At 39.7% G+C, this 14,530-nt stretch overlaps 1 protein-coding gene and 1 pseudogene across 1 annotated transcript in view; one reads left to right on the forward strand and one right to left on the reverse strand.

The window, feature by feature from the left end:
- Window positions 1-14,530, reverse strand: part of Bmx (BMX non-receptor tyrosine kinase) — a 62,870-nt gene that overhangs the window by 27,391 nt on the left and 20,949 nt on the right. Inside the window, exons 7-11 of the mRNA XM_028761929.1 lie at window positions 12,578-12,750; window positions 9,257-9,328; window positions 8,310-8,363; window positions 5,412-5,466; window positions 3,242-3,321 (exon numbers count right to left, since the gene is read on the reverse strand). Coding sequence (XP_028617762.1) covers window positions 3,242-3,321; window positions 5,412-5,466; window positions 8,310-8,363; window positions 9,257-9,328; window positions 12,578-12,750 — 434 coding nt within the window. The remainder of the gene's footprint in view (window positions 1-3,241; window positions 3,322-5,411; window positions 5,467-8,309; window positions 8,364-9,256; window positions 9,329-12,577; window positions 12,751-14,530) is intronic.
- LOC114616464 lies at window positions 6,075-6,301 on the forward strand (annotated as a pseudogene).

Below are 14,530 nucleotides of genomic sequence, written 5' to 3' on the forward strand. Positions count from 1 at the left end.
TAACAAACCTGTCTTAGATTGTAGAGTTCAGTTCAGTTCTACCACTCACTGGCTTCCTCCTCTGGTTTTTATAAAGATTGGATGAGGTTGTGTGGGGCATGTGTGTGTGTGTGCTCACACACACATAGACACATAATACTTGCCATGCAAGAACAATGCCACAGGAGGAGAAAGGGCATTTCTCTGTGTTGCAGATGGCTGATTTGCTGGTGGTGTCAGTATGAGTTGATGACGTTTCATTAAAGGGTTTTGCTTTCCAAATTTCAATGGACATTTCTATAAAAATTCCTTTACCTTAAGATAAGGCTCAGGGAACATTGTGGAAGGGGGAATGGGAGAATTGTAAGAGCCAGAGGATCAGGGAGTTTGCTGTAAGATTGTGTCTCCTGATAAGATCAGAAGATATACTCATGAAGTCTCACAAACATGACTGCCAAGTGTGAGCTGGACAAGAATGACACCAGTGAACATGCCAGACTGGATGGGGAAAAGCCCATGAGGCTTCAGCCCTACACAAAGAACTCCAGGCAACCAAGGAAAGCTGAGAGCAAGAAAGCTGGTCCTCCCCCAAGAAGAGCACACCAATTGGTTGTCTAATGCCTAACGTTTGGCCCTGGAAACATACATACAAGGAACATACAAGGATGTCAGGGCTGTATTGGCTGGTTTTTGTGTCAACACAAACTAGAGTCATCAGAGAGAAAGGAGTCTCTGTTGAGGAAATGCCTCCATGGGATCCAGCTGTAAGATATTTTCTCAATTAGTGGTGAATAGGTATGAGGCCAGCCCATTCTGGGTAGTGCCGTCTCTGGAATGGTGGTCTTGGGTTCTATAAGAGAGCTGGCTGAGCAAGCCACAGTGAGCAAGCCAGTAAGCATCACCCCTCCATGGTCTCTGCATCAGCTCCTGCCTCCTGGATCCTGCCCTGTTTGAGTTCCTGCCCTGATTTCCTTCAATAGTGAACCCAATTTCTCCCCAAGATGCTTTTTGGCCATGGCATTTTGTTTCGGCAATAGTAATCCTGACTAAGCTCAACAAATGATATTTAGGACTATATATGCATACATATATGCATGCAATAACAATTGCTGAAGAAAGAGACCATGAATTTGAGGAGACTGGGGACCAGTATATGGGAGGGTCTGGAAGGAAGAAAAGCAAGGGAGAAATGTAATTAAATTATAACCTCAAAACTATTTAAAAAGGGATATTGCTTTCATTTAATTTCTTATTTGTTTAATAATTTTATACTGGATCAACTTAAAAAATGAATCTGGGCTGATAAAGTTTAAAGAGGGGAACATCTAATATTTCATTTGGCTGTATTCAGAGTGCCATAATTTTGATGCTTAGTCAACAGCATGTTCTCTAGTTAGATTTGTTTCAGCCAATGACCATGTAAAATCTAGTATATGTGCTTATTAGAGGCATGGATTCTGGTATTGGCAAATGCTATATGGTCATTCAAGATACACTCTGTTATTTCAAATTGGAAGTAGGTATTCTGTAAAAAACAAATCTCGAAATAAAATATCTTTATCATCTAATTATTACAAACAGGCATGCTGTGTATGGTGGGGCACATATCTACACAAGTCATTCAATCTAGCTGTTAAAAAATATTTCTTTCAAATGGTCCATATTAATTCGGTGTCAGTTCACCCCCATCCCCAAAACTCTGAGGGTTTCAGAGTATGGACAAAAAAAATATGACTTGGTTATTTGATTATTTGGTAGCTTAGCGTCAGATTGCTCACTTATTCTGCCTCATGGGCTAGACTTTAAAAGTGCTCTTTGAACCCCAATCTCCTCATCTGTAAAGGGTCCTATTTACTTTGGAGGGGCTTTACAAGGAATACAAGAGGTACTAGTCCATGGGAAGTGACTTATAAATTTCTGGATGGTGCATGCCTGTAAACACAGCACTGGGAACACAAAGGCTCAAGAGTTGTGAGGCTCTGTCTCAAGGAAATCAACTTCTGGAGGGGGCTCCTGATGATGATGGCTGACACTGGGAAGTCTTACACACCCAAGGGTCAGGCATTCAAGAGTAGATGGAACTACTTATTATTAAAAACAGTACCATTAACAATAATCGCTCCTTCATTTGGTGTTACTGTATGCCAGACAGGATCCTAATCTAATACGTGGATTAAGTGATTTCATTCATAGAACAGAAAAATCATTAAAAAAAGAGGTAAATCTCGATTTATTCACTAAACAACATTAAAAAACATTAGACAAAAAACATTAAAAACCATTAAAACAAAAAACTGTTGAAAAAACATTAGACAAAACACATCCAAGTGGCTAGTAATTATAACGCAAGCCCTTGCATGGCAATCCAAATTCATTGAACTACAGATACTAAGTAGTACAGGATTGCAGCACTTTAATTATGGCTTTTAGTTGACATTTGGCCACCTCAAAGCTGTTGTTAGCTTGGTGAATTTAAATTCAGTGGCTCCCTATTGGATGGACACACAATCTTTCAACAAGTACTACTGATGTGAATGCGAGAAGTAATTTTAATTGTGTGTAATTGGTCACAGGCCTAATTTGCAGTAACCATTGCTATTTTTTTTTACAACACCTTGTTGTTTTGAATACATTAAAAATCATTATTATACATCCCTTTGCAATGAGGACGTTCGGGCCCACAACAGGGTAAGAAACATGTTCAATATAATAAAGGCCTGAAATGGGAAGAGAAGTTTGACTTTAAACTAGAACTCTTACCTGCAAAGGCCAGCAGACAGACAGACAGACAGACAGGCAGGCAGGCTGATGAAGAATACTCAGAAAACACAGATACCTTGATTTAACCCCCCAGGAAAGGCTCACTGAGAGGTGGTCACTGGGGCAAGCTTTTTCTGCTCAGCAGGCAGGTTGGGTTGTGAGTTTGGAAGTGCTATCGCTATTTTTATGTTTCTCTTTCTATGCTTAGGGTTGACTCCAAGGAACCCACACTGTTGTTTCAATGAATGTTTATGGAGGTGTGCTGTGCTCACAGCACTCTGCCTTGTCTGGAGTGGACAGGAGAAGGTCACCCAGAGCATAACTTTTTGTAAGTAGAGGATAGGAAGGCAATGGCTAATGGCCATATTCAACACAAATACTTTGATCCCAAATTCCAGAGTTCAAGAGTGATGTCTCAGCTCAAAATATAGAATATAAATGATCATTGTTTTCAAACAACGGTCACAAGAGGAAAAAGCAAATAAGTCTACATTTTACTTACTTTACAGCCTTACTAAATAAGGACACTGTGTACATTCCCATCTGGCTGGAATTTCTAACCATAAATGCTCCTTCTTTTCCCTGAAAAGGAGGAATAATGGTCATTATTTTTGAAAATGATTTTTATATAGGTAGTAAGCAAAAATATTTTTAGATGCACTTTAAATATCAACAAAGGGACAGGTTACCCAACAGTTAGCACATAGGTGTCCTACAGCTTAGCTTTCTTCCATTTCTCACTCAGTTCCTTTCCTCCTCTCCCTCTCCCTTCCTTCTGTTTTTCTCTTTGAGTTCTGGGGATGGAAGCCAGGGCCTGATCTTTACTAAGCAAGGGCTTTACCTTTGAGTTTTATCCTCACTCAAGTCAATATCTTTATAGATCCATCCTGTGTGAACTCTTTTTTCGTAGGTAATTTGCAACTTTCTAAAAAATATTTCAGTTTTATAATTATGAAAGTTTAATTTTTCCCTATTTAGGTATTCATATATATAATATATATTATCTATATTATATATAATGTACATTATATATATAATATATATTGTGTATATTATATATAATGTAATGTATATTCTATAATATCTATTATGTATATTATATATTCTCTCTCTATATATAAAATTGCTGTATATCACAAATATATATGATATAACACTATATCATATTCTGAAAATGTTTGAGAAAACTAAAAATGAAGAATAAACACTTTGTTAAAGTGGAGGTGTTTATCTTTCTCAGTGATTTATGCCAATTTGTAACCAGAGCAAGATTCAGAAAAAGCACACTAAACTATGGATATAACAGCTTGCCAAGTGAGTCTATCACATTCTGTTGAGCACATCTTGAAACATAATTTGTGTGTTTAGTGTTTTATTAGACTGAATTGTAGTAAAGTACCATTTTAATAGATCAAAAGGTATAGGTAAGTTCATATCAATTAGCAATAAAATTAAGTAAATTAATTCCATATCACATCTTCTGTGCTCTGGTTTAGGTGCTAATGAGCAGTGAAATCTAGATGAGAAAAATAATTCTATTGATAACTCACATCAAGTTATTTTTCTTGGGCCAAGCGTATATAGCGCAGTGTGTTGTTTTGAATGAGAATGGCCTCCACATGCTCATATGTTTGAATGCTTGGTCCCTGGTTGGTGGACTGTTTGGGAAGGATTAGGAGGTGTGTCCATGGTTGGAGCTGTGTTACTGGGTGTGGGGTTTGAAATTTCAAAAGCCCACACCATTCCAGTTGGCTCTCTGTGTCTCAAGGTTGTTGCCTCAACATGTAAGTTTTCAGCTGCTGCTCCAGCACCATGCTTGCTTCCCTGATATCATGTTCTCCACCAAGACTGGTCATGGATTAACCCTTCGAAATGCATTCTTTCTTATATAGGTTGCCTTGGTCATGGTATCTCTTCATAGCAGTAGAAAAATAACTAGGGAGGCACGCCTAGCATACACTGTCATATAGGTTCCATCTCCAGCCCCGAAAAAAATGGGATCATCTCTCCTATTTATGATTCTGTGCTATCTCCTCCTGCCTTGACTCTGGACTCCGACATATGACTTGCAATGGGACACTAGCCAATGCTGCTAAAGCAGAGGGTCCCTAAGTACTTGCACTGCTGAGCTTGTCCTCTTTGAATGGTTTCTGTTCTATAATGAGGGCCCAAATCAGATGCTTGGAGAGGCCATACAAGGAAGAACTGTGGCACCCCAGTTGACCCCCAGTAACTCATCAGCAAAACATTAGCGTGAATGAGCTGACTTACAGAATTGTGAGAAATACAAATCTTGTTTCTGGCCACTAAGTTTTGGGGTAGTTTATTTATTTTCAAATAAAAGCTTGTTGAGTATATGGCAAAGAGACAGCAAGCCTCTTGGTAACCAGAGTGGCTCCTACAGCTTGAGGTGATGCATTACACAGGTAGAGTTAGGCAATAGGAGATGCTAGTAATCCATAGGCCAATACCATGGTGAGTTGAAACATTAGCAAAAATGTTTCTCAGAGAAATGCATTCATCCTGGGACTAGCCAGAGACAGATATTCTTGGGATACAAATGTAATCTAGCTGTAGGAATGAATGCTTAACATGTAAACACACACACACACACACACACACACACACACACACACACGTTGAGGTGAGTAGAGGAAAACGTTATAATTTACCTTTTGTCTCAGTAGCTGCTCAGACTGTGACCTGGAGATATTCCCAGCAAACCAGCTGTAAAAGAATTCTGGATTTGAGAATTAATCATTTTTAAATTATACAACTTGTCCATCAACTTTTGAGTCTGTAAAATGAGGCATAGGCCTATAATATGGATTTTCAAACCTAATTATTGGACAGTATTACCTGACGCTATTTTTCAAGACTCGAATTCCTAGTCTCTATCTCCCAATTTTACTTCTGGAGTGAGGTCTAGGTAATATCAAATTATGAGTAGGCTGCTAGAGTCTGTCAAGGTGACTTCTAAACTAGTCTACATTTCACTGTTTTGAACAAGGACCAGAGATTAGATCCCCGATGATTGTGATGGGAAAGCCAGGGTAGGGAAGGATGGGAAAGCCAGGGTAGCCAAGGATAAACACTTTTGTCTTTCAACCCAATCATTTATTTTAATAACTCAATAGAAGCACATTTTATATCAACTAGTCTCAAAGAAAATGCTTTTTAATTATTTCTTCAAAACAGGAAGAGGTAAACATCTAAGATGATATCCAGTCAGGAGGCAAAGATATATGGGAAAGTCAGGTAGGATTTTTTGTTTTAAAAATAAATAAATGGACTGAAGACCATGATCTGGAATGGTGAGGGCAGCGGGGCTACCCATGGCCTGGTATTATAAGGACAATCTGGAGGGTGGCATGTGCACAGGCATGAAGGAGGCCCTGTGTCTGCTGTAGTTGGCCTGTGTATTCCATAAAGGAAAATCCCCACAGAAGTGTTTGAAGGAAGGCTACTGCAGAGCTTTGCAGTATTCATTTTTTTTTTTTTTTAGTGTAAAAGATCAGTGTTGGATGCCAGATCAAGATTCAGAGGAAGAAAGGGATATTGATAACACTATGTTGAAAGCAAGATGAAAATCACCCAGGATTTTCTCTGGTCCTTAACAGAAAAGAGCCAAAATAGGAAGCACAGTTTGCTGCATCTGTTTGACCTCTGGGCCAAGTGTTCCCTCCCAAGGACACCAGAGAAAATGGATCAGTGCTGTTTCTGAATGATTCTGCTATTTGAAATCATTTATAGAAGATCCATGGGACTGAACAACTATGGGCTAAGAACTTACTGTGTTTTGGGAATTGCCTAATGGGGAGATTATGTTCAAGGATGACTCTTTGATCGGATTACACAGTATATGCATCCGGGAAGCCACAATGAGATGGCACAGTTAGCAATGCAGAACCTGTTGTTAGACTCCTCCAACTCTTGTTTCTGTTTCTTGGTTTCAATTTTAGGCAAGTCCTCTCCTCATAAAGGGGTGATATCAGCCACAGTCTACAGCCTCAAGATCTGAGCTCCAAAACAGGAGAGTATGGGCCCACAAATCACACCCTACTGAAGGACTCTGGTCTTTTCTGGGTCATATGCCCCTGCTCCGTCCATTGTGCTCTTGACTAGATCCTGGTCTCATGTACTGTGCTGACACCATTCACAGTCACATAGGATGAGTTATGGGCCTCATCCCTAAACACTGTAATTAGCAGCAAGTGGAAAGAACAGATGTTCACTCTAGATAGCAAATGTCAATGACATGAAGTGGCTGGAAAAGTTTAAAATCCTGATCATTTTATTTTGACCACTTAACATAGTAGAGAGCCATCAGGACACTAAATCTTTAGTGCGATTCTTGCCATTGACCAGGGAGTCATTAGAGCTTCTATATTGTTCTGTAGTTCACTGGGGCTAAAGCAGTCAAGGATTGGGGAGTTCACTTGCTGTTTTAAAAAATTTGAAGCTGTGAGGACCCTTTCACTTATGAATCAAGAAAATGCCCCATGGACATACTCATAGGCCACTCTGATGAAGGCAATTCTACAATTGAAGTTCTCTCTTCCCAGGTTTCCATCAAGTTGATAGCTAAAGTTAACTATAATAGGAGACTAGAATGTAGAAAAGAAGCAGAACCACGAGAGAATAGAGGCTATACCACATCTTCCCTAATGTGACAGGTATGCTTAGAATCTGGTGATAGATTATAGATTAAAGGAGAAGAGGAAACATACAGGTCTATTGTAAAAGGTCTCACTTCACATGTAACCAATAAACCAAATAATAGCACTCATTCAAAAAGAGAACTAATGGAATCCCAATGTACATATGAATGCTAAAACTTTCTAAAGTCCTTTAAATGTTGAGTGACGCAACATACAATACGATATACTATTATAATTTTTCATGATCACAAATTTTTAAGTCTAGGAAACAATAAGGTCAGTATTTATAGAATGACAGAAACCCTGAATTTTGGAAAGAACCTTAAAGTGGCCATAACTTTAGGCCCACCCAAGGACAGTTTCAGTGGCCACTTATTCTTATTTTCCCAGAACGGACGAATTTGTATCAGATGGCTATTGGAACTTTTCTCTCTGTCAAGGATCCCAACAGTAATACCAAATACTGAGGTCATCCTATGAATAAGACTCTATAGACCTAAGTGCTGTTATGTTTAATAGCTCAGTGTGCTGCTGTGTGAAGTTAATGCAGCATTCCACATGCCTTAGTAAGAGCTTTCAAACATTACCTTGATTAGAGGGATCCAGCAACTAACTTATGAGTAGAACCATTATATTACTTATCTATGAAATGAAAACATTCAGCACTTAATAAATCCTGAGTATATGCAGCAGACTTAGATGGTCCAGACTGGGGAAAACATCCTCACTGATAACAACTGAACTCGTTACCATGTACCGTTTAGAAAAATGGTCCAGAGCCTCACATGAATTTACCCATGTAAATCTAGCCTGCTGAGAGTCTAGCCATCTGTTTTAATGCCTTCAAGGAATCAAATAAAAATACCTAACTCTAGTTTTAGAAAAACATACAAGACTTTCAACACTCACTCATAAGCATCCAGATTTTCCTCTTCTTCAGATGAACTTGACTCGGGGAATCCCCTTAAGAAGAGTTGAGAAACAGCATGAATCCCAAACAAACAAGGAAAGCAAGAAACAATACAACTGCCTAGTATAGCAATACCAAGTTATTGTGTCCACATACGCAAAATCAAGACTTCTAAGTTTCCCCTTTGCTCTTGGGAAAGGTATCAGCAAAATAAAAAGTCAATCACTTGCAAGATACATCTATGGCTAGTGCAGGAAGAGAACACCTCTTCAACCTGACAGGCTCCTGGGAATTCAACCAGGTTGTTTAGACTCTTTCAGAAGAGCAAGCTTATGAAACACGTGAAGATTCCTACAAAGATGGCTACCGTAGGAAGTTTAAAAAGTTGATGCTGGGCCTTCAGAGATGGCTCCGTGGTGAAGAGCACTTCCTGCTTTTGCAGAGAGCTTTGGTTCAGTTCTCAGCACCCACTTGGCATGTCACAACCGGCTGTAACTCCAATTCCAAGGGATTCAATGCCCTCTTCTGGCCTCTGTGGGCGCTACACATATGTGGTACACTTACATACATGCAACCAAAACACTCATGCATATAAAAATAAAAAAAATAATAATACTTTTTAAATGTTGGTGATGTGCACAGAGCTATTCTTAGGGAATCATTTATTTCGAGTTGCTTTCTCTCTTGTTAAAGTTGCTTGAAGCAGCATATCATAGTACCAGAGTACTTCATAACTAAAGAGTAGATATAGTTGGTGTGAGGAAAACCTTAACCAAGGAAACCTCAGTGAGAGCACATATGTATTCAGAGGCATATGACATGGACATTTTGGACTATAGTTACCTTGCATATAAAGCCTCACTGCAAACTTATTTCAAATGTGGTTAGTCTTTTCTGTATGCAGAAGTAAACTTTGAGTATAAAGTAGTATCTCAATTGGATTTACCATGGCATCTTTGAGGTGCTGTGAGATACAATATTTCTTTCCAATTGGTTACTGCGGGCAAAGTCTTCCTCACTACAAGTAAAGGTATATGATTAGTGTGGTGAAAATGGAAGTTCCTGGAAAGCAGTCATACCTTCCACTGGCCCTTCTACAAGGCTAACAGATTGGAACATGAGCGATTGTGGAGACGTTGAAATGTTGCATGTCCAGAACCTAATTTCATTTTATCTATCTCAGGCTATCTTTAGTTCTCTTGTCAGCCAGTCCTTGTCCCTCTCTGTATGGCCTATCATCCCTGTCGTTAGCATTCTAAACTCCACCCCCACAGTTACGTGGCAACAGCCAGGTATGCTCCTCCCCACAGTTACCTGGCAACAGCCAGGTATGCTTGGCCCACTATAAAGGGGCTGCTTGCCCCCTCCTCTCTCTCTTGCTCTTGCTCTCTTGCTCTCTTGATTCCTCTGTCCCCTTGCCCCTTCCCCCTTCCCTTGCTCCCTCTCCACTTGCTCATGGCTGGCCTCTACGTCTCTTCTCTCCCTCTCTCTGCCTCTCTCTGCCTCTACTACCCTCTTAACTCCCCTTCCCATGCCATGAATAAACTCTATTCTATACTATACTGTTGTGTGGCTGGTCCCTCAGGGGGAAGGGATGCCTCAGCATGGGCCCAGTGAAACATCCTTTTCCCCCATGCCTCACCTCACACCCATAGAACATATTCTCTTTATCTTTATATTTTTATAAACACATTATCTGTGACTGACAGTAAAACCTCTGCAATGTATTAACAGACCTCTGAAAACATGAAATAAAAAGACTTGACTACTCATAGAGCATGGAGAAGATTTTTATTGTAGGCTCCAGGCAGAAAGCAGGCATAGAGAAGACTCCAAGGTGAACATGGCCAACAGACTAAACCAGACCATGAGAGGAGGGAAGGAGTGGGAAAGAAAGACAGGATTGGGCAGACCAACCAAAGCAGCCCAGGCCAAGGTGTAGGCATAATGACTGTATTATATAGGAGATAAAGTAGCTGGGGGAAAGAGAGCCAAAGCTTCTCTCTGGAAGGTGGACATCTAGGGTAGGGGTTGGGGTGAAAAATTCTGGGAGGGCCATAGGTACTGAATAATGCTGAGAGAGTTAGTCGGCGCCTGCTTTGGACACCTTGGTTAGCCATTTGTTGCTGGTTTCTTTGAGACTTAACAACCAATAGCTTCTACAAACCCCAAAGCTAAATAGTCATGTGGTAACAGCTGAGGTCTATAACACAGGCGCTCCCCCTTTGCTATACCCCACACACTATGTTTTCACCCACTGAAAAATGTTTTGCTTTATGGCTTTGTTCTGTTTCTATGAGAACTTCATAAGACTGCTATCTCATTAAAACATGAAATTTGGGGTGACCTCAATTTTTGATCCTGGGACATGGCCACTCATATACAGAATAAACTCGTTCTTACCCCCTTGAGGTGACAACTGTGTGGTTTTGTTGAGGTTGACAGTACATTCATAAATGTATGATTATTGAATGTTAAGTAAGAAAGTGATTTGTTTCAGATCTGTCTTAACTATATGACTTTATTTGACATTTTGGTCCTTTTAGAGAAGTAATATTCTTGAATGAGTGAGACCTGTTAGTAACGATCGAAATCACTTCAGCAGCAGGAAACTTAGATCAGGAGGCAGCCTGACTAGCTCTGCTCTGTCTCTCCTGTGGATGCACAACACTCTGTCCTTTACATATTTGCTAAGTATATTTTTCTTCTCTCTGTTGATGTGATTGGAGCTAAGAACTTTGTACAGCTCATCTAGACACAGATGAAGCAGCAAGATTAGCATAGGCCTCTGCAATCCATCATTTTAAGAGCATGAAGACGTGTTTACCTCTTCCTAAAGTCCAAAGGTTTCTTTGTCTAGAATTTCGATCCTGTTTCCTGATTGCCTTCACAGCCCAGCCTTTTTAATTTTTCCCCCCTAAACTACAATTCACAGGGACAGGCTGCTTTGACAAGGAAATGATCCTCTGGCTTTGTTTTAAGATATGCCTAGAGAATTCTAAATGCCCTTGATTCTAAAATGTCTCCTCTTCACCTGTTCTACCAGCCTCCCCCATCCCTAGAAGAGATGTTTGCCTTCCTCCTCTGTAAAAAACTTCCATTGAGGCAAAGCAATTTATTTAGCCTTGTATTTTATTTTTACATTCAGTGTGTGTGTGTGTGTATGTGTGTGTATGTGTGTGTGTGTGTGTGTGTGTGTGTGAGAGAGAGAGAGAGAGAGAGAGAGAGAGAGAGAGAGAGAGAGGGAGAGAGGGAGAGAGAGAGAGAGGAGAGGCAGACAGACAGACAGAGAGAAACAACATGCAATAGCTTGAATCCGACACTCAGGCATTCAGCCATCTTGCCAGCCCAGATCTATAAGCACATGGGGCAAAAGACAAATAAATGCAGCCTTCCCTCAGCAATCAGGTCTAGACAATGCACTCGGAAACTAGTTGTTCCCTAGAGTGAAAGACCATGATTTGTTATTTTTAAAGACATTTCAAATCCAATGGTACATACTTACGTTCTTTCAGGTTCCACATGACTCTGTGGCTGAATCATTGGTACAGTAAGACATTTGCTTTTAAGTAAAACTAGTGAGGGTGAGAAGAGTCAAGGAATAACAACATAAAAAGAGATAAACGATGTGTCAGAGGTATGTTCTGAGTTCACTCTGTGTAGAGACTGACATCAACAGCCCTTGGAAAGGAAGCATGACAGGCCGTGGACAGTATGGTGGGGCTGAAGTCTAAGGCAGCAAAAAAAGGAAGGGATAACACTTGACCCTTCCTACATGATCTGGTTGCCATTCTGTTAAATATCTATTGAGCATCAAATATGGAACAAACCCCAAAGAGAGACTCCCTTTCAATGTGCTTTCAATTCCGAGTTTGGATAGCATCATTGGTGGAAAACCTGAATGAACTAAGTAAGGCTACTGTAAACTCACCCTTTTACATAAGGGAGACCTTTTACAGATTCTATGCTTAGGATTAGGCAGTTATTTGGAGGAATTGAGAGCGAGAAGGGGAAGGGCTAAAATGCTAAAACTATCATGAGGAACCTTAGATAGGATCGTTGAAATCTATACTCTCAGCTCCAGAGGGGCCACTTGGCTTCCCTACACTTTTAGTTCAAGTACTCAATGTTTCTGGAGATGACCACCCTAGTTCAGCTAAGGCCTGGACTACCAGCTTTGAGCCTGTAGTCTGAAGCTATGGGGCAACAAATATTCTACATTCTATATTCTATATTATAGGTAGTCAGCTTAAATGCTTAGCCTTACCTTTTCAGTTTTCTTACTTGCCACCAGTCAGGGCAGTCTTCCCTTGGAATATAGCGTATGTTGATGGTAGGCTGGGAACCATAGCTTTTTGAGTGGCTGTCATATTGAGGTGGAATGGCACTTGAAGATGCTGCATCCATTTTGAGAACAGGAACTGCCCTTGGAATCTTCAGCTTTGGAGGACAAGAGATTTTATTGTATTACAAAAGAGACACAGATCCATGAACAAAATATATCAGTTCCTACATAAAACAGGGAAGATGGAAGAAAGAAAAAGAGGGAGGTACAGAGATAATAGTAAGCATCAACAAAGATGTAGAGCCACAGTTCACTCATGCTTTTGTTAGTTGGAAACTCATTTTCAGTATGTTGTAAGGATGGGTGTCTATATCCTATAGGGCAGCAATTATACGCTATATCCAGCAGCAAAAACTCAAAGATGTATAAAAAATAATGGCCATAGTAGAATAAATAGAATTTGATAAAATTGAAAACTGTCAAAATACTTATCAAGATGATAAGATAGAAAATATATTATTGCTGCAGTAGGCTAAAAAAAAAATGGCTTCCCCAGATGTCCATGTCCTAACTTGCAGAATCTTTGAATATTTTTCATGGTGATAGAGACTCTGCTGGCTGTGACTAAATTAAGATGTTTTTGATGGAGAGATTATTCTGAGAGACAGAGATGAACCTGATATGATCAGATGTGCCAGGGATTAGGTAGAACATGTGTCCATGTGAGCAGAGGCAGAGAACAGAGGAGCTGCTGTCCCTCCGGTGCTGAAGATGAAGGAAGGTATCTGGAACCACTGCAAATGGCAGCCTTCAGAAGCTGAGCAAGGCAAGCAATGATTGACCCTGCAGCTTCCAGAAGAAACAATGAGCTAGACCCATTTTAGGCTTTTGAAATTCAGAACTATGAAGCAATAACTCAATAAATTATGTTGCTTTAAGCTACCAAATTTGTGATAATTTGTTAGGACAAAAAAAGAATAACAGTTCAGTAGTATAAACATATGATAGATTTTTATACGCAATGAGAATAAAATATAATCACTTTTAAAAATTAAAAGTTCCGTAAACGGAATAAAAAAAAGACAGACAAGTTACTGTGCAATCTATCTCTATGCCTATCTATCTATCTATCTATCTATCTATCTATCTATCTATCTATCTATCTGTCTATCTATTTATCCATCCATCTGTTTATCTCTCCTCTGTGTGTGTGTGTGTGTGTGTGTGTGTCTGTCTGTCTGTCTGTCTGTTTATCTCTGTGTGAGGAGGTATTTGGGTAAATCAAGCAAACAATCAATGAGGTTGAACATCTATCTATTTGGCTAGCAATTGCTCCTGACTAATGTGCTAACTGAAATAAAACCTAAGTACCACTGGCACTTCCTGATGTTCTGTTTCTTAATCTGAATGTGTTTTATGCAGATTGGCTCAGTTTTTGAAAATTCACAAGCTAAACATATTTGTGTACTTTTCTGAGTGTACATTAGAGTCTATTACAAGTTCATTCTGTATGAACCCTAAACTTGATTTTTTTCTTGCATTGTATTTTCTTTTCATTTTTTGTTTCAGGGATATCATTTATCTGGAGTTGAGGATTTGCTGTCCTAGAGCTACTTGTTATAAAGGATCCTATCACTGATAAAATTCAAAGAAGGGTTCTCTTCAAAGATAAATGCATTATAAAATTATTCAAATGCTATCTGAGTAGAATACCCATAAGGCTGTACCCCCCCAGTTCAGAAAATATGCTTTCTACTAAGTACTACAAGTACTGTAGTCACACATGCAAGCACTCATGCACACACAAACTTCCACACATGCACACCCATATGCACACGTGAGCACACATACATACACATACATACACACACATGTATGCATGCACGCGTGTCATGAGGTGGAGGGGGAGAGAAAGTGGGGGGCAGTGTCTGCATA

The sequence above is a fragment of the Grammomys surdaster genome, unplaced genomic scaffold (genome assembly GCF_004785775.1).
Source record: "Grammomys surdaster isolate TR1022 unplaced genomic scaffold, NIH_TR_1.0 131, whole genome shotgun sequence".
Taxonomy (NCBI): domain Eukaryota; kingdom Metazoa; phylum Chordata; class Mammalia; order Rodentia; family Muridae; genus Grammomys; species Grammomys surdaster.